Genomic DNA, 26,390 nt, shown 5'->3' on the forward strand with positions numbered 1-26,390 from the left:
TCAGAAGTTATTCAGGCAGTCTCTTTCTCCAGATGTTCTTTTTTTGAGGCCAAAATTCTGGCGCTGACCTGGAAAGCAGGCAGGGAGATTATGGGTCCAAGCTAGGGCTGAGTCCTACCTGACTTAGTCCTTGGTTGCCAGTACAGACTTAGGTACTGTGCCTGGGAAGGACTGGTCTCACCCTTATACCTGATCGATTTCTCCTGCTCAGTTGAGAAAGTGTTGGTCTTGTGTTTGATGCTATTGCTCTTGTTCTTATACAACTTCACTCTTCCAGTATACAAGGGCATGTAGGTGAGCCTGGTGTGGTCTTGATCCTCAAATGCCACCTGCAAACCCAGCACATGGGAGGGGACAGAGCAGTCAGCTGAAAGAGGACTAAGTCCCGCCCTCTGCATGTCACAATTTGTCAGTTAAGGAATCACAAGGAGCATGCTTTTGTTCTGCCTTAGGTGAAAATGGAATCTCTAGGGGCTGGAGAGATGGCTTAGTGGTTAAGAGCAGGTACTGCTTTTGTGGAGGACTTGAGTTTGGTTCCTAGCACCCAAGCTGAATAGCTTACATAACCATCGGTAACTTCAACTCCTGGGGCTCAGACATTTCTCGCTTCTGAGGTCACCTGCATTCAAATGTACATACTCACATCCAGACATACACACAGGCATGTAATAATCATAATCATAATAACATATAAAAACAGGATCATTAGTACTTAGTAAGCAGGACTGGGAAATACTCTTGTTCAAAATCTCTCTGAAGGCAAATGAGATACTAGCTGAGAGGGTAAAGTCATCCACTACCAAGCCTGGTGGTGGGGCTGGAGAGGCAACTCAGTGGTTAGGAGCTGCCAGCTCACAAATGTTTCTTGGATCTGATGCCCTTTTCTGGCCTCCACAGGCACCAGGCACATTTGTGGTGTACAGATGTGCAAGCAGGCAAAACACCCATACACAGAAAATATAATAATATAAAAAAGGGTTTTTTGGTCTTTGATTTTTTTTTTAAATAAACTGCTGTATAGTTCCTACCAGGGGTTTTTCTTTTCCTTTCTTTTTTTCTTTTCTTTTCTTTCTTTCTTTCTTTCTTTCTTTTTTCTTTTTCTTTTTTTTTTTTGGAGACAGGGTTTCACTGTAGTTTTAGAGCCTGTTCTAGAACTAGCTCTTGTAGACCAGGCTGACCTCAAACTCACAGAGATCCTCCTGCCTCTGCTTCCCAAGTGCTGGGATTAAAGGTATGTGCCACCACAGCCCCAGCTTCCTACCAGGGGTTTTTCGTTGTTTCCATAGTGCCCTTGGGGCTGAGCCCTCCAGTCCTGGAAGAAGTGCTTGCCAGTCAGTTCAGCTTGGAATTTGCCTTGGAAGATTCCAGGTGTGTGTGGGGGCCACTTGCTCTTGACTCTTCTTGACAGGAGCTTGAGAGGTGGCAGACAGGACACCTGGGAAAGAAAGACAGAACAGCTTTAAGACTAGCCAAGAATGACCTTGAACTTCCCACCCTCCTGTTCGCACCTTCCAAGTGCTGAGTGCCACACTATGCCCCGTTTATACTGTGCTGGTAATCAGAGTTGGGGTTTCATGGATGTTGAGGAAGCCCTCTGCCACCCCAGGCCTGGTTACCTCTTGACAGGGAAGCTTGGGCACTTTACCCTGGATGTTGTGGCTTCATCAAACTTGGCAGTGCTCTTTGTCCCCATACTCGCTATCCCTGGCTTTGTCTGGCTTAGATCCTTATGTGCGTGGGTCGTGGGCCAGCCGGGTGCCATTTCCCTTGACACATGTTGTGCGGATTGGCTGCATAGGGAACAAAAGATTCTAGTGGTGGTCACCTCTCCCTTTGAGCCAACTCAGATGACCTGAACAGAAGGGCCCTGTAGTCTGGGCTTGCCTCTTGGCCTTTCATTTGTGGGTTTGCCTAAATGAAACAATATATTTTCGGGTCCTTGCAAATGAAAACTTCTTTATTGCTTCTCTGGAAAGAAGTTTCTTCTCCACATCTCTGTTATCATGCTATGTCTTAGCAGAGAAAATGAGACACCTGCCGCCACAGGATGGGACACCTGGAGCATACGAAACACTGCCTAGCAGGCAGCTAGGGACTGCAGGCAGCTTAGAGAATGGGGGTTCGGGGTTGAGAGAGCTTGGACGTGTGTTTGCTGGTGGGGTATATAGCTCTTTGTGTAACTAGACTGATGCACGGGTCGCTCTGAGGAACACATCATCTGTAAAGCACACAGTGGTGTCTCTGGGCTCAAGCTGGGCTTCCTAACTGGGTAGGGATGCATTAAAAGGCTGTCTGGGGACAGAGGCCAGGACAAAGATGCTCTGTACTCCAGTGAGACTGGGAAGCCTGGGTCTTCCTAGTTTGCAGTGGGGACTTTATGTCTCCCGTGAATACACAGGGGATGGGGCTGACCCTGAATTTAGGACCCTCGCTCCCATACCAGTTTGCCCTTGTTCAAATCTCAGGTGAAGTCAAAGGTCTAAGTTAAAGCTGAGCTAGAGGGAATTCCAAGATTTCTGAAGACTGAGCCCTTTGCTCTGTAGCTTGACAACTGTTTTTCTGAGGTGACAAATAGTGCACTTCTAATATTACCGGACCCTTGGGAAACAGGCCCCTCCCTGCCTTTCTCCCACCCATACTGCCCCACTGGAGGATTGCTCTTAGTTCTAGATACTCATACATTCCCCTGACTGCTCTTGTCTAGACAAAGTGAGAGGACTTGACTCCACATTGGAACTTGGATGTTATTCTGGTCCTGGCTGACATACCCCTTGTGGCTCTGATATCCTCTTGGTGCTGTTCTTCTGCCCTGAATGTGACCTGGAAGGATTACATAGGGAGCTGAGGATGGCCTCGAACTTCTGATCTTCTTGCTTCTACCTTGCAAGTGATGGGGTATGTATCACCGTGCCTGCACCATGCAATAATGGATCTCAAACCCAGGGCTTTGTGCCTGTAAGACAGGCACGCTGGGGACTAAGCTACCTCCCAGCCTCTGTCCATTCCTTTGCTTTGAAAGCCTGGCCTGCAGGACGGTCATCAGGCCCAGCCAAAGTAGGGAGGAGGGAAGAGGGAGGAGGGAAGGCTGTGCTGTGGTAAGTGGTGTGACACCTTCCAGAGCTAGACAATGCCTGAAGGGCTACTGCTGAACCAAGCCTTTGCCTTGTACTGTATTCCACTGAGATCAGTCTGGGGGCCGGGATAGGACTCAACAAGGTGTTTGAGAACGGGGGTTCAAATTTTGCTTTATGTTCAACGTCATCCTCCACTCCTTCTTAACCCCCCCCCCCATTAATTCTCACTTGCATGGAAGGGCTCGCCCCTGTGGTGTGGCACGTCCTCCATCTTCCAGGGCTTGAGCCATTCTCTGTGGGATTTGCTGAACGGATTCCATTCTGACTGGTGCTGGCTGTGTCCATTCGAGCTCTTTCTCTGCAGTGGAACCTCCTCGAGCAGCTGAAGGCGGTATTTAACATCTGTTGGCGCGATTTCCTCCCCTTCTAGGCTCTGGAGGTCAACCCCAGGCTGCTGATTTCTCTGCTGGGAAGTTTACTTGGTCAGAGGGGTCATTGCTGGGGTTAAGTAGAGGAAAGAGAGTATGTGTGTGTGGGGGGTGGGGTGATCTTAGTTTCCTAGAGTAAACATTTGTCAGTGTCAACTAGAAAGTTACTTGTCTGGGTGCTGGAGAGATGGCACAGTGGTTATTAAGAGCACTGACTGTTCTTCCAGAGGTCCTGAATTCAATTCCCAGCACCCACATGGTGACTTACAACCACCTGTAATGAGATCTGGTGCCCTCTTCTGGCCTGAGGGCATACATGCAGGCTGAATACTGTATATATAATAAATACTTTTTTTTTTTTTAAATTACTTGTCTGAGCTGCAATGTTCTTACCTGCAAATAGTCCCCTTTCTGGGTTCCTGAGAAGATCTGAACTAAGGACTTAGTCTCGTGCTTAGCATGTAGTAAGTGCATCATAGTCCTTTTAAATGGTTGTGATCTTTTTAGACGATGCTGCATTGGTGACATGAGTTGGGGCTTGATTGGAGTCATTAACTTTACCTGAACACTAGGGGCACTATCCTCCAGTCCCATGGGGGCAGCCAGGGACTCTTGCAGGGTGGAATTGGAAGAGTTGTCAAGCAGGTAGGATCTTCTGTTCCCAAGAGAGAGAGTACCTAGAGTGGGGAGAAGAACTAAGGACCAGCTTAGCCCTCCTACCTGTGGGCAGCTTTCTGCTACCCATCACTCAGCAAGGGGAGAACAAGGCATGGGCATTATGTTCAGATGGGTCCCAATAGTAATTTATTGGAGTCTGTTCAGTGTAAGAAGTTGAGGGGAAGGGTTAGAGTGGAATGGAGATGGCTGTCTGCATGTAGGGGCACACGGCAAAGGCAATCTTCCTTCCTTCCCCCCTCTATCCCCCATCTGTCCATCCCTGCTGCCTTCCTCCTTCCATTCTTCCCTCCCTCCCTTCCATCCTCTATCCCCATCCATCCCTCCCTCCCTCCCTCCCTCCATCCCTCCCTCCCTCCCTGCTTCCTTTCTCTCCCCACCCTTCCTTCTCCCCTCCCTTCCTCCCTCCCTCCTTCCCTCCCTCCCTCCCTCCTTCCCTCCTTCCTTCCCTCCCTCCCTCCTTCCCTCCTTCCCTTTCTCATTTTCTTTTGAGAGAGCCGTATGCAGCTCAGGTTAGTCAAGAATTCCTTACATAGCAAAAGACAGCCTTGAGTTTCTGATCTTTCAGGTTCTATCTCCCAAGTGGTGGGATTACAGGCATGCACCCCCACACCCCATTTAATCAGTAAATGTAACCCAGTGCGTTGTGCGCGCTAGGAAATGACTCTAAAAACTGAGCTACACCCCAAACTGCAAAAGCAGTTGTTCTTAAATATTCCAGGATTATTTTGGTTCTTTCTTTTGGCTTTGAATACTGTGGCTGTTGAGAATGGGTGGCTTACAGTAAAAACGGTTGACAGTAGGGTCCTGGCGAGTGAAGTGAGGATCCCTTTCAATGGGTGTGGGGCAGGCACCGTGGTGTCCATGTCTCCTAAGGGGCAGAGAAAGGAGAGTGTCTAGAAACATGATAACTAGAGGAGCCACATCAGGGATGATGTTCCTTGCTCTCATCATAGTTGCAAATCTATATTCCGGGACCTTGACAAGGGCATTCTAGCTCCAGAGGAACAAAAAGGAAAGATGGGTCTGTGAGCTGATTTTTGTGGTCAGGTATCAGACCAAGAGGAAGGCCAGGTGTCTGAGGGTCAAGGGAGCCTGGCAAAAGACAGACAACTTTTAGCTGGGAAAGAAAGGGGCATTTGACTGGTGGGTATCAAGTGGAGTAGGCAGGAAGGGCAAGTGTGAGAATATCCTCCAGACCGAGTTGGATGCTTTAGGTGCTTACTTGCCAGGGTATGGGCAGCTGCAGTTGGAGTAGGGGCCTAGTAATGAGAGGTCTATGGGACCAGGGCAAAAACCTGTGTCCTTCTCTGCTAGCATTGAAGGGAGGAAAGCATACAGTGGGAGAAAAGAGACTTTGGGACTAAAGAAGGGTTGAAGAGGTGGGCGTCAGGTAGAGATGGTCAGAGGCAGCTACCCACAGTCACAGAGCATACGTGATGGCTGTCCTCTGTTCCCCAGCTCCTGAATGACACAATGGCATTTGCTCTGAGGTTAGTGTCTTAGGCTACCATGAACCTTCTCTAGATGTGTAGGCCATGGAGAGGAGCAGGAGGCAGCTACGTCCCCAATAATAGACTGTTGCCACCAGCATCTAGGGGAATGGGTAGTTGTGGGAATAATCAGGCTTTAAAGTTGCCAGGTCTTTGTCTCTGTTACTAACCTCAAGTCCAGCTGTTGAAGTGAAGTATGTATGCATATGTGTGCATGTGTCTGCTCAGTGCACATGTGTGGTTGTGAGCCTGTGTGCATAGGTTGTGAAATACGCATGCATGTGTGTGATTGTCCAGTGTGTGTTTGGGGGGAAGGATGTACAGCATATTTAAACCCTGACCCCTCAGATGCCCTTCCTGTCCTCGTTTCCACTCCACCTTGCACACCTACCAGGTGTCCCGAGACAGAGGATTGAGCTGCATTCTGCCAGCTGTGCAGGTCTGCCAGCAGCTGGCTCCTTTTCAGAACCTGCAGTCACAAATTGGAACCTTGAAGCTGGAAGATGACTCTAGACTCCTGTTCATGCTGCCTTTTCCATCCATTAAAGCGTTTCTTCTTCCTTTCGGGCTCCACGTGTCCCCCTCTGGTGCACGGGATCACAGAGGTAATGACATTACTCGTAGATGCAGAGCTGGAGAGGGCCTACAGCCGTGAGACCCCACACTGCCCCCAGGGCCGCCCCCCACATCTGAACACTCTCCACTCTGTCATCCCTTGTGGGACAGATGTATATTTCATTCTGGAGCAACACTAGCCATTTTCAATTGTCTTTCCCCGTGGCTTCACCATTTGTCTGAATTATCCATCCCAAGGCTTATAAAATGGTCTCTTTTTCAGTAGGGTATTCTAGCTGAGCTAAGGCTTTTGTGACTCCATTGTGAACCAGCATGGCTGCAAGCTCAGAGGGCCTTGATCAGAGTATGTTCTGTGAAACCTCCCACTGTGGCAGAGTTTAGTCAATATTTTTAAGATTTAAATTTTATTTATCATTATTGTGCATGTGTGTGTGATATGGAACATGCATGCCAAGACACGTATGGAGGTCTGAGTACAGTTGTGTTGGGTTTGTTTTCTTTTTCCACCATTATGTGGGCTCCAGAGATCAAACTCTGCTTGTCAGTCCTTTGCAGCAAATACTTTACCTGCTGGGTTATATTGCCTGCCCCTAATTTGGATATATATATATATATATATATATATATATATATATATATATTATTGTTTTTTTCCCCCCAGAGAACAGGGTCTCTCTGTGTAGCCCCAACTGTCTTGGAACTTGCTCTGTAGACCAGGCTGTCCTTGAACACACAAAGATCTGCTTGCCTTCTGCCTCCCCAGTGCTGGGATTAAAGGCACGTGGCTCTGTTTCCTAACCCCTGCTCCTAATTTAAGCAGTGTTTTTTTTAAAGTATTTATTTATTTATTTATTTATTTATTATGTATACAATATTCTGTCTGTGTGTATGCCTGAAGGCCAGAAGAGGGCACCAGACCCCATTACAGATGGTTGTGAGACACCATGTGGTTGCTGGGAATTGAACTCAGGACCTTTGGAAGAGCAGGCAATACTCTTAACCTCTGAGCTCTCCAGCCCCCTTAATCAGTGTTTTTAAAACAAAATTTATGGTGTGTGTGTGTGTGTGTGTGTGTGTGTGTGTGTGTGTGTAAGCAGACACTATGCGAATATGTGTGGTCAGAGGACATCTTATGAGAATCAGTTCTATGTCTCCACCATGTGGGTCCCAGGTATGGAATTCAGGTTTTCAGGCTTGACAACAGGGGCCTTCACCTGGCCTTGAACTTGCCATATAGCCAAGAATGCCCTTGAATCCCTGATCCTCTTGCTTCCCTACCACATGCTAAGATTACAGGCAGGAGCCACTGCGCCTGGCCAGCGCTCAGCTTCTGAGTCACAGTTTGGAAAGTCTCCTTGTAAATTAAAGAAAAAGTGCAACAAAGGCACTATTCAAGCAGCCACTTGGGGCAATAGGCAATACCCAGCATGCCAGGGCTGCAGAGGGGCTCTGCCACCCAGTTCCACCTAAAGGATTTGTGGTGTTCCCGATACAGGATCTACTGCCTGATCAGGCCTTTCCTGAGCTTCACGGGACTCTGAAGGCAACATTTATCCTATTTGGGGACAAGAGACAATTTCGAATGATGCACACTTTTGACAACACTCTGGCTGGACCTTCTCAAAACACTCAGAGACTACTTATAATTTTCTTAACTCAAAGGTTAATTTGGGAATTTTACCATCATTTGCTTTCACAGGGGCCCCTAAGAAGAACGTCGCCCCCATGTCAGCTAGAAGCAATCTAAGAGGACGACGTCCCCTCTCCCAACAGAGTTTGCCCACAGGGTTAGGGACATCTTTTAGTGGTTGGTTTAGGGTTGAGGGGATGGGGAGATATTGTATGGAATTAGGGGTATATTCAAAAAAAAAAGAGGGGGTTAATTGGTTTTATGGGATGATTGGTATTTGTGACTTACTGTTTTTAAAAAATTATATTGGTACTGTTTCTTGTATATTGATATATTGAATATTGAATGTGAGTGTTCCTACCTCTATTTTTGTATAAGAGTATGCTTATATTGTATGGATACATCTATCATATCACAATGTACATTTCTACCTCTGGTACTATTTATGTAATAACATTGTTTACATTTTGATATGTAATGACATTGTTTACAGGTGAAGATCATTGTCTTCATATATTGCACAGTTGTTTATTCTCTTAGTTTTCAAATTAGATAGGTATTGAGAATTATATGTTTGTCATATTATTTTTAGGTTATTCAAGTCTTTTAGATACATAGAGATTATTTTTAGTATAGATAGTATAATCTTCAGCCTCTTTGAAGAGCTGTAGAAAATGGCCTTTAATCTAACCTAGAATTTTGTGCCATTGAGACACAATTACTCCTGGCAACACCACTCTACTCCCGAGAGAACGTTGAGCACCAAAGACACTCCACTGGGAGCTTGTCTTCTTGGCAAAACTGGCCTTTGGGTTAAGAAAAACCCATACCTCAACTACTGACTAAGATATGAAACAGGATTGTCTTATCTTGCCAAGACAGGGTAGGATAATTCTAAGAAAGTTCCTTGCATTTGATAATGGTATGTCAGTTATGTTAGGCCTTAGCCAAAGTTGGTTGACTCAACATTGCAAACGAGATTTTGGGTGATTGCCCATGTAGTCAGTTGTCTCAGTCATTTGTTGCACATTTTGGATATCTCTCATTTGTTAAGTAATATTTACTCCCTTCTCAGATCTTTGATGGAGTTGAAGATTATTTAATTGTAGTTACTCTCTAGCAAAACTTTTGTTCTCAATATTGTTTGTTATATTTATCATTTGTTATTATTGTTTATAGTTATATTTGGTTTAGTTCTGTCTTATTTAGACAAAAGGGGGAGATGTAGGGTTAAGACAGCCCCTTTAGGGGGCGGGGTTGGCCTCGGGCGAATGCCTGCCAATAAATGGGCGCGCGGAGAGCGGCTTGGCCCTTTTTTCCTTCCTACCTCCTGTACTACGCTGGAACTTCGGTTCTGTAAATTTTTCATTAAAATGGTAAATATTCTTTATTATCTGCATTGCATTTATTTACGCCGATACAGGATTATGAGGTCCTTGGGTTCATAATCAGCTGGGTGGGAACTCCGGGGTGGGGCGGGGACGTGGGCGAGGCCAGAGTGCATTCAGAGCTTTGCTCTGCAGCTCCTTAGAGGAGATCCAGTTAGCCAGGCTAACTGATGGGCCTGTGTGCCGTGGGTCAGATAACTGCCTCATTAGCATACTGAATTTTCCAAGCAGACATTTATGGAGTGGCTTCGCCAGGCCCAGAGGCAGGGAGTCTGGCTTTTCATGGGGAAGAAGCATGATTGCTGATTCTGACAGGGATGGCGGAGGTCAGGACTGTCCTGTGACAACAGATTCCGGATGAAGCCGGATGTGTACAGGACACATCCAGTGTCCTCAGCCTTCTCTCTAGAGCCTTCACAGCCTCCTGGCTTCCCCACCTCCTCCTGACACCCCTGGACTGCATGCCATGGCTGAGCATCACTTCCTGGATCTACTTTCCCCGTCCCTCCTCCTCCTCCTTCCTGGACCCGTCCTGCTCAAATGTCATTTCCTTCCTGGAGAGTCTCCTGGTCCCTTGTTGCTGACATGGTGGCAGCAGGGGCTCAGTCTCATGATGTCGCATGATGAGCTACATGCCCGACTCTAGCAGAGGTCTCTGTAGTACACTGAACTCCATGTTTTCCTCTGCCTGCTGGACTTAAGAGTTTATTAAAGATAGAGGCCACAATCCCCAGCCGCCAGCACAAAGCCCGGCCTGTACAAGACATTTAATAAATATTTTGTCGAATTCAACTGGAGGCTAGGGTAAGATTTCTTCGTAGGTAAGAACTGGGCAAGAGCAAGCTTGCAGCCTGGGTGTGGTGGCCTATGTTTGTAATCTCTGCAACTTAGGAGGCCGAGGCAGGAGGATCAGTAGGAGCTTGAGGCCAGCTGGGGTTAACATTGTGAATTTGAGACCAACCTTTAGAATAAAGCAAGAACCCTTTTTCAAAACCAACTAACCAGCATGTGTGAGCTTGCAGACTTAGTGGCTGATTCATGAATGAAGCACAAATGTGGATTGACCGTGTTTTAAGGTATCAAATCTTCCGGGGATTTGGAGAGATCTTTATTATTTATTTTCTTAAGAATCCTCTCCTGCCTGGGGAACATAAGACTCCATTTTTTCCCCTCCAGCCACGCGCCTAGGGAATCTTGGAAGGGTAGTGAGCTAGGTGGTCTGGCACTGGGCACTAGGACAGCCACGCAGGCTGGAGTCATAGGCTTGTGTAGGCAGGGTGTGCCTTCTGGGACTTCCCCTAGTCTGGCCACTGGGGGACTGTGCTCAGAAGAAGGTGCAGTGCAGGGAAACCTGCCTGAGGCAGCCCAGGTTCTCTCTTCTCTCTGTGGTTGCTGTTCCTCAAACACTGCGATCCTTCACGTCAAGTGGATATTGTTTGTTATCATGCCGCTAATTTGCGGGATTCTTTCCCGAATGACAGAACGTGGAGACATTCCCCCAAATCACACCGGTCTATACTTCTGTACTCAGAATCCCTGACAGGTGGGTGAGGGAGAAAGGGTTCCCTGGGAGCCTTCGGTCACCCAGGCACTGGTGCCAGACAGGGCTCCAGGAATCCTGCTGCCTTGGACCTAACAGACCTGGCCGTTCTTCCACCTTCTTGGGGAGGGAAGGCTTGGGGCTTGTGAAAGGTCTTCTTTAGTGATTTATAGTGTAGCCTAAGGACTCAGGTGGGGGAAAGTGGACCAAGAACCAAATCAAAGGAAAAGCTCTGCAGGAGGCCTGAAGCCAGATGCTGGCTCAGGCAGTCCCTTGGATGGGCTGATGCAGGCTGCTCCGTGTTGCCATCTGCTGGACACATGCATCAATAGCATGTCACACCCTTGGGCGCTTCCTTTGGCTGCATCAGTCTCGCGCCTTTTACTCTCTCAGGCCCTTCTCCCTTCTACTCAACACACATCTGCATTGCTGCTTCTTCAGGGTGGGGCTGTCAAGAAGCCGTAGCCCTGACCCAGGATAGAGGACTCTGAACTAGTTACTCCTGTGTTGCTGATGAGAGAGATGCTCTACCTCTCGGGTCAGAGATCTTAAAGTTCCACCTATCTCTCTAGGTTCTTGAAGGCTCTCTGGTACCTGGAACTTGGCTGTGACTAAAGGTTACTGAATCATGTGTGAACACAGATATTTCTGAGAGTGAGTGCACAGTATATTAATATAATAATTATGTCAGCAAGACCACCTCAAACATAATGGATGGCAGGCTCCTGGCCACTGCATCTAGGTGTGGTGTGGAAGGCAGAGGTGGCCAGCAGAGGCTGCTGCAACACTAGCTATGGGCCTTGCTCCTTCTAAATGCTTCTTTTTCCAGGGTGTGAAGGTACAGAAACAGGGCTCTACTGGTTAGAGTCTACTACATACAAGTCTGGGCTTCACTTGGTGCTGAGGTATCGAGTGATGTGCCGGCTTACCTGTGCCTGCTATTCTTACTCTGTCTGGGGCTATGTGACTGAGTGCTTCACCTGGTTTGGCCAGGGGACACAGTTCACAGCCCCAGGCCTGGCTTTTCATAACTTTCTGCCAGTCCTGGACTGGGCTGTGTCTTTCCTAAATCCTGACGGTTCTTGTTGCTATCCCTCTGGGTAGACACCAGGTGGGTGGGCTCCTAGACTGACCAGCTCTGAGGCTGGCACCTTCCTGGTGGATTAGTAGGAACTAGTAGGAGGGCAAGTGTGCTCAGGAGCCTCCTGAGCCCAAGGGGAGCCAAAAATGGCTGCCCTTCTGCCTGACCTGAGCCATTGACTGAAGGTAGGGACTTCAGAGCCACTTGGAGGAGAAGGGTGCCAGCAAATGGCCAGACCGCTTTCTTCTTGCCTACTCCTCCTTCTGGAAAGACCCTCTTTTCTTCTTCCCCTTTTTTTGGAACTTTACCCTCTCTTGGTACCCGTGTGCAGGGTTGAAAGACCTTGTTCCGTGTGTGTCCGGGGGAAGCTTGGGGGCTGAGTTGGAGTGTGGTTTCCAGTCTTTTGGCTGTGACAGATGGCCTGACTTTGTATTGTTTGCCCAGAACCCGTTCAGGGAGCCGCTTTCTGCCCGGACTCACCTGTGTGGACAGGCCAGCATTGGGTTTTGCAGATCTCAGGCACACCGTAGTAAAAAAGGGAGGTGTTCTAAATAGGCTGGGGGGAGAGCTGCCCTGCTCAAGTAGAGAATTCTGGAGCAGCAATGGGTAGCCCGGGTAGCCATAGGGATCACCATGACAACGTGAGAGGCAATCCAGCAGTTCCAAAGGGAGGCAGGGATGGAGCAGGCCCTCCTCCAGGGTGAGGCTGAATTCCGGGCGTGATTAGAAGAAGGACTTAGGATCACAAAGGGATCTGTACCCCTGAGGCTGCCCCTAACTTAGGGGACGTGTGGCCCGCCTGCTGATCCCTGTCAGTGGAAATCCCTCACTCCCTGTTACTCATTCATGAGACACCCAGCTTGGGCAGAGGACCTGTTGGTGTGTGGAGAAGCGGGGAGAAGAACGGGAGAATTGCCTTGTACGTTGAAGAAAACGCTGTGACGGGGTCTTAGGTTGCTGCAGGATTTGTAACCATCAAAGTTAACCTAGACTAACTGGGGATCAATGGCTGGCCGATCATGTCCCCTCTAATGTTCCCGTACAAAAAGCTGCCTGTTTGGAAAAGGAAAATAAATGAAAGCAGTTTTCTTGATCTCCGGTGCCGCTGAGACCTTGTGACCCTCCTCCCTCCCTGTTGTCCCTGCCCACTCCTCACTCATTACCTCCTCTCAATTAGCCACGGCTGGGTTAACCCCTTCAGCGTCAGGTTTGGATGAGGGTGATTGCTTATTGCCTTCTCCACAGGCCCTGGTCCCAGCACGGTTCTCAGGAGCACAGAACGGGGCCAAGTCCAGCGCCTGCCAACCTCCTCTATACCCTCCCTCCGGCTGCCAAATCTGACTTTGATTAGCGTGTGGAGGGGAAGAAAGCAGGAAAATAGAATATTAAAATCTTAATTCAATTTAAAACACTGTCATTCACAGGCATGCCAAACAGTGAGATGACTAATTATTATGCAAATGAGGCAGATAGAAAAGTGATTAATAATTGCACAAATTAAAAATTATTGTAAACATCCTGTGACGAGCGATAAGTCCGATGGAGAAGCGAGGGCGGTGGGCCGGGGAGGCCATGGAGGAACCGGCTCCTGCATCCGTTCTTCCTCATTAGGGGGATTTAATTAGCACCCAATGATGGGGTTTGTGTTGCCAGGGTTGGGGAGTATGTGGCCAGTACCCCAGCTGTCTTCTGGTTCCTAGTTCCCTCTCCAGTTCCTCCTCATTGCTCTGGGGTCCCCACTGGAGCCAGCTGAGCAGGGAGAGGAAGAGAGACCAGCCACCATGAAGGGCAGACACTGGGCTAAGCAAGCCTGCCGCTTTTCTCCATCCCTAACCACCTCCACCTGTCCTTTTCACCCTCAGGTCTGGGGCGGGAGCCAAAGTTAAGAGACTCCTCGGCTTAGCAACTTAGGAATGGTGGGGCTATTCTAGTCCAGCTAACAGCTACTTCCTGTGAAGAGTCATAGGGCATCCCCAAGTGTGTGTGTGTTTGTGTGTGTGTGTGTGTGTGTGTGTGTGTGTGTGTGTGTGTACATGTCTGCACATGGATGCATGTGTGTGGAGGCTGGAGGACAATCTTGGTGTCACCTCAGAAAAGTTCACCTCCTTTGAGATGGCGTCTTTCATTGACCTGGAATTTACAGTTAAGCTTGACAGACTGGCCAGCCAAGCCGAAGACTCTCCTTTTGCTGTCTCTTGCACTGGGGTTTTACACACACACACACACACACACACCACCACCACCCTTGCTTAGTGATTTCGATTCCGGGGATTGAACTCAGGTCTTTGTGTTTACAAGACAAGCTCTCTGCTGTCCGAGCCACCCTACCAGTCCCGCCGACATATTCTTATTGAAAACATTTACCTGCCAGCCACAGGTTCCTGCTGCCAGGGTCTGGTTCCCTGACTTCTGGCAGATGGGGGTGGGTCTGTGTGAACAGCTGCTGACATCAAACCCCCATCTCTGACTCATCCTGGCTTCTCAGTCTGTTCTTGACTTCTGTCCTGCATCTTCCTGGGCTTTTCTGAGCCACCCAAGGGTGACAGGATTTGGGACAATCTCTGAGAGACCTAGGTTGAGCTGCCTCACCGCTTTGGGTTTGTTCCTTTATACAAGATTTGGGCTGGGGAGACAACCCAGGGATTTGCCTAGCCTGTGCAAGGCCCTCCGTTTGAACTGAAACACCACAGATAAATACATACAATGAAGAAGATTCTGTAAGTTCATGGGCTTTTTCCCACTTCCCTTTCCTCATTTTTATCCATTTGTTTGCTAAGCAGGTCTCACTTCTCTGCACTAAGTGCTAGGGGTGCAAACTGTAGATGGTGTCCAGTACCTTGAGAGCACTGGGAAAGAGAGGAAGGAACGGCACACGTTGGGGCCCAGGGGTGGAAGAATAAAGAAGTCTGGAGATGGTCAAGGGGCTGGAGAAGGCTCCGCTGGGGGGTAACAGGGCTGATGCTTTAACCTGGGAGAGTCTGGTCCTATGCTGAGCGACCTGAGCAGAAAAGAAAGGACTTCACATTGGGGAAAGGAATGATTAGAATTGTTTTAGAAAGCTCCTATCAGCCTCACTGTGAAGATGGGTGAAGTGGGAGGTGGGGTCCCTGCCCAGAGGCTGTCATAGCCGTCTGCAAGAAAGACCCAAGCTGTGACCATCGAAGGAGAGAGGACAGGAAGGAAGGCAGAATCTGGTATCTCAGTGACGTGTACGTGAGGGTGCAGGGTGACACTGGACTTCTGCCCAGGAGGTGACATTAAAGGGAAAAGGAGAGATGACAGCTGGTATAGTCTCCTCAGGAGTGGTGGGTGCTGGGTTACCATGGCAGCTAAGGGTAAGGTCTCACTTCCACACCCTCTCAGTGCTCCAACTTCTCCTTAGTCAGGGGGGGGGGGGCGAGGGAGGTGAACTGGGAAGAAACGTAAACCCTGACCACGGTGTCTCTCTGGTGGCAGTGAACTTGGGCTAAAAATTCACAAGTTGACATATGTTAGCGAAGCTTAATTGTGGAATAACACTACAGTGAAGTAAAAATCCATAAAATAGGTGGTATGAGGCCCGGAATTTATGCCTCTCCCCGTTACATACTTTGAACACAAAATAAATATGTCTTCCACTGTCGCTGAACTTCTCTGTAGTATCTGTGGGACTGTGGGCAGCTTGCTCCTTGGGTTTGGTTTAGTCTCAAATATCCCCCAAGACACGTGTGTGTGTGGGGGGGGGGCATGTGGAGAACAAAAACCTGATTGGAGCAGGGCCATGTAAGTAGTCAGGAATCCTGTTTCCTCTGTCCCCCAGGGATGGGATGCAAAAAGGGAGGCCAAAAATGTCCATGTACCTGTTGCTCTATTTCAATTGCAAGGTTACCTCTGGTAATCAACTGGTAATAACTATGTTAACTGGAGTGGGTCTTCTCTGGCCATCCCAGGAACACTGGAACACAAAGGTCAAAACGTTTGGAGAAGGGGCTCTGGTTCTGGCAGAGCTGCGTCTGTTGTGTGCGTGGTTCCTGCTAGAGGGGAGATGCTGCCTGAGCCTGGGATGTGAGGCCATGTGAAGGACACGCTGATGGGCCACAGAAGTCTAGAGGCACCTGGGTCCTTTGAGCTGCTTCAGCTTCTGGGACAATGGAGAGCTCCACACTATTCACCTGTTCAGGTGTCTTCCTGATAGGACGTACCTGTGTTGGTTCCTGATAACCTCAGCCCTAGTGAGGGTCCCTTTCTCTCTGTCTACTTGTGTTCTTGGGGTTACAAGAAAGCAAACAGAGCAAGTCATGGGGGAGCAAGCCACTGAGAGTGTTTTTCCATGGCCTCTGCATCAGTTCCTGCTTCCAGGTATCTGCTTTGAGTTCCTGCACCAGCTTCTCTGACTGATGGACTGAAGTAGGAGTTTAAGCCAAAACCTGCTCCCTGCCAGCTGGTTTTGGTTGGTGTTTATCACATCATCGGGGGAAGAGGTAGGATGGACTTGAGGGGAGGCACACCCCATGGCTGGTACCCATGGAGGCTTCCAGAAGGCTTAGCGAGGAGCTGTCCAACCTCCTGCTTTCCTCCCCAGTTTTACAAAAAAAAAAAAAAAAAACAATAGACATTGAGGCAGGGACAAGGGGGCAGGAGAGGTAGCATCTGGTTTGGTTTTGTTTCCCTAGCGTCCTTCTCTGTCCCACAGTGCTTAGAGACCATTCTGGAATCAAGGCTTCTGCTCTGCTCTCAGGGCTATGGAGGGGACTGACCCGTCCCTCCAGGAAGCCAAAGGCTCAGGTAGACACTAGAACTCTCTGCTCTAGGAGGCTCTCTCACTCTGCTCTCTGGGTGCCCCTCCCCTCCCCTACCAAAGCAACTGGCAGAGGTAGCTTGAGCAATTCACCTGGCAATCAAGGGCCCAACATCTCTGTGAAGAAGATCTCCGGGAAAACCCATTCTAAGATTTGGGGACCGAAGCCACCCCAGGCAAGCTCTCCTAGCCTTGTCCCCAGCAGCAGGGGTGAGCGGCACTTCTAGCTTCAGAGTTAGGCTTGAACAGTTCTTACTCCCTCCCATTCCCTGAACCCTTCCTGCTCTTGCACTTTTTTTTATCCCTTGAAGACAAACAGCCGCAAAGCTCTGTCTCCTAATGAAACTGTTCGATGTTAATTAATTATGCAGCTGCCTCATTTGCATGCACAGGCTGTAGCTTCCGGGCTTCCTTCCCCCTTCTTCTGCCAGGAGCCCTGTTGGCACCCTTGGGAAAAACCGGAGACTTGGTACCATAGGTATGTATGTATCTGCTGGTGGGCAGCTCTATCTGTCTTTTGGCCACAGCTGGAGCAGGATGTGGAGGCTGACTTCAGACAGAGCTGATGAAGTCACAAGGGGAAGCAGGTATTGCAAGCCCTTGAACCAACCCAAGAGGCTAAGGCCTTTGAGTTTTATCTCATTCTTTTCCTTGACTGACCAGTTGCCCAGTGACAGACAGGTGTTGAGCCTGGGCTTCAGTGGTCTCTCCTGTATAATGGGAAGAATCAAAAGGACTCTTTGGGGTCCTTTAAGATGCTACTAGGATGGGTTGTGACTGGAGAGATGGCTCAGTGGTTAAGAGCATTTACTACTCTTCCAGAGGTCCTGAGTTCAATTCCGAGCAGCCACATGGTGGCTCTCAATCATCTGTGATGAAATCTGGCTCCCATTTCTGGCCTGTAGGCATACATGCAGGCTGAACACCACATACATAATAAGTAAATAAAAATATGCTAGCAGGATTCCATGGGAACCCACTTCTTAGGTCCCCAGTTCTGCCTTCTAGGACTACAGACCCACTGATCTCTCACTGGTCATAGCCTTGACAACATCTACTGTGTGTAGTGTCCAGGGGTCATCAAGGATACTTGACAAGCCCTCCTGACCTCAAGCCTCTGGCTCTGTGTAGGAGGAGACAGGCTGGGAAGAGGGCAGGTCCTAGTATCAGGTTCAGCCCTTGATGGAAGGATGAATCTGAGGTGAGGGTCAGGGGAAAGGAACCGAAAGTCTGCAGTGTTGAGGTGACTTCAGGGGTAAAGGTCATGTGATCCAGGGTGGAAGGTGGGGTGGGGGCTCCACGCAGGTAGCGGTAATGTGTTGTGTGTGTGTGTGTGTGTGTGTGGCGGCAGGGGGCAACAAAATTACTGCTAGCAATGGACTGTTTTCTATCAAATGTGCCCGAGTTCTTGAAACCCCAAAACTGTACTAAGTCCCACTTAGGACTTTTGGACTGGAGACAAAAGGATTCCATCCTGGTCTGGGCAACCAGAAGCCTTAGAAAGGCCAGAGGGAAAGAAGGAACTCCAGGTCTGGCAAGCCAAATGTTTGGTCAGGCTCCACAAGGCAATGACTAACTTACCTGAGGAGAGCATGACCCAAGAACTGAGGACGGAGCCTAGGTCCCAGGGCGAGCAGGTTGCTGCTTAATGAGGGCCAGTGGAAGGCACGGGGACTTTGACTTGGTGTGAGGCATAGTTTAGGGACAGAACCAGGAGTTCAAGAGGAACTCTGACCTCTTAGGTGGGAGAGGCAGGCATGTGAGGACTCTGCCAGATGGGATTGTGCAAGAACAGGGCTGGTGTCCCTGCTGAAGCTGAGGCCTCAGGTTCCAGAGGAGACGCAAACACAGGGGACTCATCATCTCACTTATCCAGAGAGATGGGGGTTGTGTCATTGGTTCATGCTAATAGGAGCCCGAGATGGAAGAGATGGGGGCCAGGCTTCTGGGAATGCAGAGAAGGGAAGGGGAGCACTACCTCCTGATGGACAAGCCAACAGAGTGGGGAGGCAGGTACACTCTGAAGGGAGAGGCTGAGATTGCTAATGTCCACCTGGGTATTTCCAAGTCTTTGCAATCACCTCGTGGTGGGGCTCCTTCTGGGAGGCCACTGTCCTCTAGAAAGGGCTGCCGTACCTCACGTTCATGATCGCCGGTTCCGGAGACTCCATAGTTTTGATGAGAGCTAAGTTGGAAGAAACTTGGTTTCTGAGCCAAGAAGCCAATGAGGAGAGCTGATCTGGGTATTCAGGCACATGCTGGGGGGGGGGGGGTGAGTAAACTAAGACTTGTTCCTGACCTGCCTCTAGGTGTCTGGCTAGTCTGGGCTGAGTCATGTTTTCTCTTTGCCTCAGTTTCTTTTCTTTTCCTTTGTATCTCTTCTCTGGCTCCCTCCCTTCTCACCTCTCTCACTCCCTTCCTCCTTCCCTTCTTTCTTTACATTTTAATTTTTCACTTTGAGACAGAGTCTCTGGAGCCCGGACGGGCCTCAAATCCACATTAATTCTCCCGCCTTGGCCACCCAAGCGTTGGAATTGCAGGTGTCAGTCATTATGCCTGGCTTACCTCAGTTTCTTGACTGTAAAATAGGATAACCCATTTTCTGCCCTTCCACCCGCCCGTTGACCCCACTACTCATCTGTCTCTCCACACCACCCACCCTGTGACTATTCGCTGAATGCTATCTCTCTGCTGGGCCCTGCGTGAGATGCTGAGGATGCGTGGCGTTGACAAGGCTGACACATGCCTTCCCGAGTGGGTTTTGGAGATGACCAAGGGAGACTTGTCACACACAGGATGACAAGCATGTGATGGCTATCTGAAGACTAAACTAATGGGCACCCCACGTGAAAGGCAAGCAGCACCTTCATGCTAGAAATTCATGTCGTCTCAGATGCTCAGCCAAAATGGGAGCTGGAGAGACCTCCTGCTTGTTGAATTCATAACTCAATATTGAGTCCAACACCTCCACCCCCTCCCTATTGTCTACCTCAGCCTGCTCCACCCTCTGCCCCCTGCCTGCAGCACAGCTGTGCCTTCTCGGCAGGAGGGAAAGGAAGCCTCTGAGTCCGGGTCTGGTGGAGGGGTGGGGCTGGGGGGAGCTGGATTGATTGCCGCTAATTAGCGCCATTGAACCTTAGCCCAGCAAAGGAGGTGGGGAGGAGGGGAACAGTGTGCGGTGCTCTTGTTAAGGGTATGCTAGGCCTAAGGATGTCCAGGTGTCTCCTCTCCTGTGCCATCCTCCGCCTGGGTCCAGATAGCATGGGAGTGGAGGAGGAGGCGGAGCTATGGTAGAGGAAGACAAGGCAGATGGCTGAGATGGGAGACCCTGCCAGCTCTGTATTTCCTAGATCCAGGGAGGCAGCTTCCTATCCTTAGCATTCTCATCTCCAGACTTCTGTTTGGGCCATGCCGCGCAGGAGACACTCAGCCTTCACCTCGGACAGCCATTTCCTCCACCAGTCGGCTCCATGCTCCACAGCACTGACAGACAACCTTAGGCCCAGAATCTTTCCCGCCTGGCACACACTCTCATGATCTTCACACCTCTCCTGTGACAAAGGACTAGTTCTTTTTTTTTTTAATTTATTTATTTATTAAGGATTTCTGCCTCCTCCCTGCCACCGCCTCCCATTTCCCTCCCCCTCCCCCAATCAAGTCCCCCTCCGTCATCAGCTCGAAGAGCAATCAGGGTTCCCTGACCTGTGGGAAGTCCAAGGACCGCCCACCTCCATCCAGGTTTAGTACTTTCTCTCTCTCCTTCTTTTGGTTTTTGAGACAGGGTCTCTCTGTGTAGCCCTAGCTGTCCTGGAACTTGCTCCGAAGACCAGGCTGGCCTTGAACTCACAGAGATCCACCTGCCTCTGCCTCTCTGGTGCTGGGATTAAAGGTGTGCGCCACCACTGCTCGGTTGACTAATTCTCTTTTGTATCACACCTGTTGGTCTCGCGGGCATCCTTAGTTAAGCCGTTTCAGCATACATCTCAGATAGAGCCTGATACTTAGTGGGTGCTCATATTTATTAAAAGACACAAGGATGTGTATTTGGGTCTCCTTGATGTTCATGAACAATCTCTCAAAGGACGTGGAGGTGCAGTCCCATCTTACAGATGAAGGAAAATGGAGGCTATGAGGAGTACATGCTTTTTCTCAAACCCAAACATACAGGTTGGAGAGATGGCTCAGTGATTAAGAGTGCTTGCCATTTCCAGAGAACCTGAGTTTCGTTTCTAGCACCCACATCTAGCACCCACATTAAGTGGCTCACAACCACTTGTGATTCCAGGGGATCTTTTTTTTCTTTAAGAATTTATTTATTTATTTATTTGTTTATTTATTATGTGTACAGTATTCTACCTGCATACCAGAAGAGGGCACCAGATCTCACTATAGATGGTTGTGAGCCACCATACACAATTTGCTGGGAATTGAACTCAGGACCTCTGGAAGAGCAGCCAGTGCTCTTAACTTCTGAGCCATCTCTCCAGTCTCTCCAGGGGATCTTATACCCTCTTCTGGCCCCAGTGGACACCTGCATGCATGTGAGCATACACATATACATATATGCATAAATAAAAATCAATATACATTCATTAAAAAAAGCCGTAAAAAGTCCCCAACCAAGCAGCCAATGAGAAGTAAACGGACTTCGAACTCAGGTCTGCGTCACTCAATCTTTTATAATACTGGATGAAGTGGAATATTTATTTGGGGGAATTTTTGTGGACAATGGATTCAAGCAACTAAATAATAGTGAATGATAGAAATAACCAACCCCCCCCCCCCAAAAAAAAAGGGGGCAGGATTTAACCCTAACTGTTTAGGGTCATGTAAGTTCCTGCTCAGATTGTTGTTGTTTCCTAACAGTATCTGTGTTATTCTTTTGGTCCCTGCCCTGGCCACTCCCACTCCTTTTAACCTCTGACCTCGCCCACCATTCCCTCTCTTCCTGTTTCCACACACGGGGCTCTGCCTCTCTCTCCCTTCCTTTCTTTCTCCTCTCTCTCTCTCTCTCTCTCTCTCTCTCTCTCTCTCTCTCTCTCTCTGTCTCCCCCCCTCTTTAATAAACATTTGTGGCTATTTTCTGTGTTTATATGTCTGACCCGCCGTGTGCCTGCCCTCCCGCTGGTGAGAAGCTGTAGCCGCTTGCTCGGGTGCCTGACCCTAGAGAGCCGGCGCCCGGCACTGCTGGGACCCGCCAGAGTTTGCTGCGGGGCAGGGGGACCCCAAGGATATTTTTTAAGAATAAGAATCTGTCTGCTATATACCTCCATGTAGAACCAGGGACACTTTCAACACACATGTTGAAAAGGAATAAAGGGGCTGATAGGGGCCCTGGCAGATGGCAGATAGAGACACTTCCAAACAGACCTGACAGATGAGTTTGATCCAGGATCCCACAAGGGGGCAGGAGAGGAGTAACTCGTGAGAACTATCATCAGAACGCAATGTGTGTGCCCTCCACAGGCATGCATGAGTGTTCCCCCCCACATATACACAAACAAGTACACATAGAAAAAAAGAAAAATAAGTAAGGATCTGTAGCAATTTATATTTATAGTTAAAAAGAATCTAAGGGCCAAACTAGCATTCCTAAGGGGGGTGTTCATTGGGTGACCTGTGGGGTTGCCTGCAATGGGAAGGGGGAGAGGACAACAGGGGGTCATTTTGCCCAAAACTCCCTGTTCTAGAGATGTATGTGAGCCACAGTGATTGGGTTCCCGTAAGGTTTTAGGACCCCAAATAAGAAATTTCTCTGTAGAGAAATTGCTGCCCACTAACTTTACTCTCAGTGCCACGGCTACAGGAACCTTCCGGATTAGTGCTTGGTTTTCAGTGCATAAGAGCCTGAAGCGGGTGGGGAATTTGCCTGTGTGTGGATCTTGTAGAGAGGCCTACCCTGAGGCCCTGCCCCGCTAGTGAGGATGCTGAGCGCTTGCCACCACACCTCTCTGCCAGAGTTAGTGGACAGAGCTTCCTGTGGGAATCCTGGGAGGCGGATGCTTATGGACACAGTGATCTCTTCTTTTCTCTTGGTGAGCACTTGCACAAGTGTGTGCACATGTAGCCAGAGGCCTGTGTCTCATTGCTTCCTCAACTGTTCTCCACCTTATTTTCTGAGACAGGCTTGCTCGCTGAACCCGGAGCTCACCACTTAAGGCGCGGCTGGCCAGCACACCCCAGAGCCCCTCCTCTCTCCATCTCTCCAGCTGCTGGACTTACAGGTGTGTTGCTGTACTTGGCTTCTTTTCTTTTTAAAACAGGGTCTTCTATGTAGTCCTAGCTGTCCTAGAACTTTCTCTGTACTCCAGGGTGGCCTTGGATTCACAGAGCTTCTCCTACCTCTGCTTCCCAACTGCTGGGATTAAAGGCATGGATCACCATGTCTGATCGGTCAGGGGAGCTGGGGGTGGAACCCAGGCCCTGGCACTTGTGTAGCAAGCACCTTACCAGCCGAGCCACCTCCCCATTCAGGTAAAATGATCCTTAATGCCTTCTGGTGGCTCTGAATCCCACCCCACCCTTTGAGGCCCATAAAGGACCGGCATTTTAATTTAATTTTATTTACTTATTTTATTGGCATGGCCTTGCTAGGGTTTCCAGGCTGGCCTCACATTTGTGGTCACACTCCTAAGTGCTGGGATTACAGGCTTATACCACCATGCCTGTCTCTGCCTAGAAGCCTTTACTTCTCTTTTGTAGTTGGGCTCTTTACTCTCACAGGACTGACTAAAGGACGCAGTTATTTGGCTACAGGAGTGACACCATAATCTAGCCTCGCTGACCTGTGTCTTCACCCACCATCATGGGCTTTAGAGAACTCATGCCAAAGGACAGAACTGGGGCATCTCCTGCTGAGGGGAACACAGTCTTGCCCCAGTGGGCTTAAGCCCTGAGTAGCTTTCAGGGGTGGCCTGGGTTCATTTCTCCTAAGGTTCCACCCAAGGAGGGAAGGAAGCCCAAATGTAATATAAGATAGAGCCATGCAGGGAGCCCAGCCTGCTATCTGCCCTTCTGGTTTATTTCTGCTCCTCCCAGTTAGAGGACCAGCTCACCTCCAACTTTGCCTGAACCCATCTTGTATACTTGAAAAGATATGAAGAAATGTAAGTTTACACACACACACACACACACACACACTGGGAAACAACTTTGGGATTGAGATCATCATCAAAAATGGCATGTGTTTATCTTTATGAAAACTTCCATCACCAGGGCTATGGAGAGGGCTCAGCACGTAAAGGTCCTTGCTGCCAAGCCCATGACTTTTGCCTCCAAAGCCTGACAACTTGAGTTCTACCTGGGCCCCACATGGTGGAAGGAGAGAATTGAGTCGTTCTCTGTCCTCCATGTGTGTGCTGTGGCACATACACATGAATAAGCAAACAATGTGCATTTTTTTAAATTATGAAAAACCAAAACAAAACACTGAACTCACCAATCTTCTCACTAGTGACAACTTCTTCCAGGGCTAGTGTCGGATTGCAACCTCCCGCAAGGGAGCTGCGAGGCGTGGATTCACCGGAGCTTCTCTAGCAGGCTGTATGGAAGGGAAGAACTCAAGGGCACATTAGGATGCTCTGGGCTCTAGTGGCAAACTTGGTCTAATGTTTTGTTCCACGAGGTTGTCCCGTCCTAGTCTACGGAGGGCTCTTGTTTGAGAAATATCTAAGGTGCCCAGGCCCAGTGTCTCTTCCCTAATGTTTAGCCTTTTTTTTTTTTTTTCTCTCAGTCCTCCCAGAAGAGCCCGGTGCCTGGGAGAGCGCCCCCTGGACCATGGGTGTGTAGGTGTGTGAGCCGAGAGTCAGCGGCGGGTTCACAGGCTGGCCCGGTGCGAGCCACCGGGGCCTTATCTTGCCATTAATGGTTTTCTAAATTGGTGGCAGTGGAGCAAAAAACCCAATTTGCGCCTGGAGCACGCATGATTACTATTGTAATAACCTCAGCTAATAAGAATACGGCGCGGGGCTAGGCCGGGAGAGAAAACACATTTCTCATTAGCTCTTGATTAATTACTCTACATAATTCTTAGTTGTGGTGGCCAAGGGGGTGGGTGTTGCCATCTCGTCGCCTCTCTTTAACCCCAGCGTCTAGGGGTTGTGGGGCTGCCATGGTAGCTGGTAGCCACCAGGAGGGCAGTCCTCACTCCTCTCCGGCTCTCCTCTCTCCTTGCTTTGTTTCTCTCTTTCAATCCCCTCCTTGCTCCCTTCCTCTCTCCCACCCTCCTTTTTTGAAGTCTCTTGTATCTCAGGCTGGCTTTGAACTCACCAGATGGGTAGCCAAGGATTAAACTCCTGATTCTCCTTAAACTCCTGATTCTCCTCCCTCCATTTCTTTAAGTGCTGGGATCACAGGTGTTCGTCACCATATCTGGTTTTATCTGGTGCAAGCATTCTACACCTGGGGTTTGCCGTTTTCACGCTACCCTCTCTCTTAGCCTTTCCCTTATACTGACAGGAATCTGAGTGGGCGCTGGGAAAACGGATCATTGGGTGTTAACTCTGCCAGAGACGCCTGTGGGAGCAGGCAGGAATTGTCTCCAGTGCTCTCGGCCCCATCCTCTCGTGGTCACCCCGCTGTTCCACCACAGCCTTTCCCCGACACTTCTGACATTTCACGGGCCATTGTTTGAGGCCTAATTGCCTGCCAGCGCGATGGCTCGCACCTCCCTCCAGCCATCTGGCCCGTGGCTCCTGCTGTTCGCAGCGGCTGCAAGTCGAGAACAAACAGCGAGCCCCAGGCGGCGCTGAAGCTCTTTGTGCGCTCGCCAGTCTGCAGTCGTGTATGGTTTCGTCCGAGGAGACCAGGCCTGTTACTAAGATGGGTTCGGTGGGTCGAGGGTACGCACACAGTCCGCGTGGTGATGAGGCTGGATCGGGCTCTGCTGATGGGAGCCGGGATGTGCAGAAACACCGAGAAGGCCAGGACTCTGCACAGTCGCCTCCCTGTTCCTCTCCACCAGGTCCCCACAGCCCTCGCTTCTCCCATCCTCTGACTCCCTTCATGTCCTCCTACCCCTCCGGGCAAGAGGAACTCTCGCTAGAGAGCCATGTAAAAATAGATGTATTTCTAGATACGCAGCGAGCCTGAAAAACGGCTGAGCCAGAGTCTGCTCCGCTGACAGAAGATCTATGTACTGAATTCCTCTTCAAAATCTATTTCTCCGGAGATTTATTTTTGCAGGGCTCTAGCGAGCCAGGGGAAGTACGTAGCACCAGGCCACTGGGCGGCCGCTGCTGCCCGCCAGTGCGTGGGACCTTTTACTGGTGACCGCTTCCCACTGTGAGCGGTGATCGAATTAGGAGGTTGCTGATGGACCGGGGCAGGAGCTGAAAAGTAGGGCTGAAACGAAGAGGGATTTAAATGGCAAAAAGGTCATTCTCTTGCCTTACCCTGGCGGGGTCGGAAGCCTGTGTGACACAGTGCGACACCCATCCCTGCGGCTGGGAGAATAAGTGATGGCTATATTTATGTTTCCATCTAAATGCATGGATCAAAGCAGACACTTTAATCTATTCAACAACAGCCGGAGGATTAAAAAGTTGCAGGCAAATCACACTCTTAAATTGGTAATATATTTTTGCTTGTCACTTCACAAATCATTTTACAGAGTGACTCCAGGCCTGATGGGAGATCTGAGGACTTGGACTGAGCTCATCTACCTGGAGAGATTCAAGACCCTCCCAGGTGCGACAGGAATCACCTCGGTTGCTCTGGTTTCCTAGGCT

At 49.4% G+C, this 26,390-nt stretch overlaps 1 protein-coding gene across 1 annotated transcript; it reads right to left on the reverse strand.

The window, feature by feature from the left end:
- On the reverse strand, positions 1-25,650 carry LOC121438220. Its single transcript, XM_041638398.1, is given in 11 exon segments — positions 1-68; positions 190-259; positions 261-329; positions 1,262-1,435; positions 1,646-1,790; positions 2,068-2,105; positions 2,681-2,820; positions 3,303-3,540; positions 4,064-4,179; positions 4,960-5,048; positions 25,328-25,650. Coding segments are annotated over 11 exon segments (1,470 nt in total).
- Positions 25,651-26,390: the final 740 nt, after the last annotated feature.

This window comes from Microtus oregoni, unplaced genomic scaffold, assembly GCF_018167655.1.
Source record: "Microtus oregoni isolate MIOR12 unplaced genomic scaffold, Mior012 000055F_ref0000237, whole genome shotgun sequence".
Lineage (NCBI taxonomy): Eukaryota > Metazoa > Chordata > Mammalia > Rodentia > Cricetidae > Microtus > Microtus oregoni.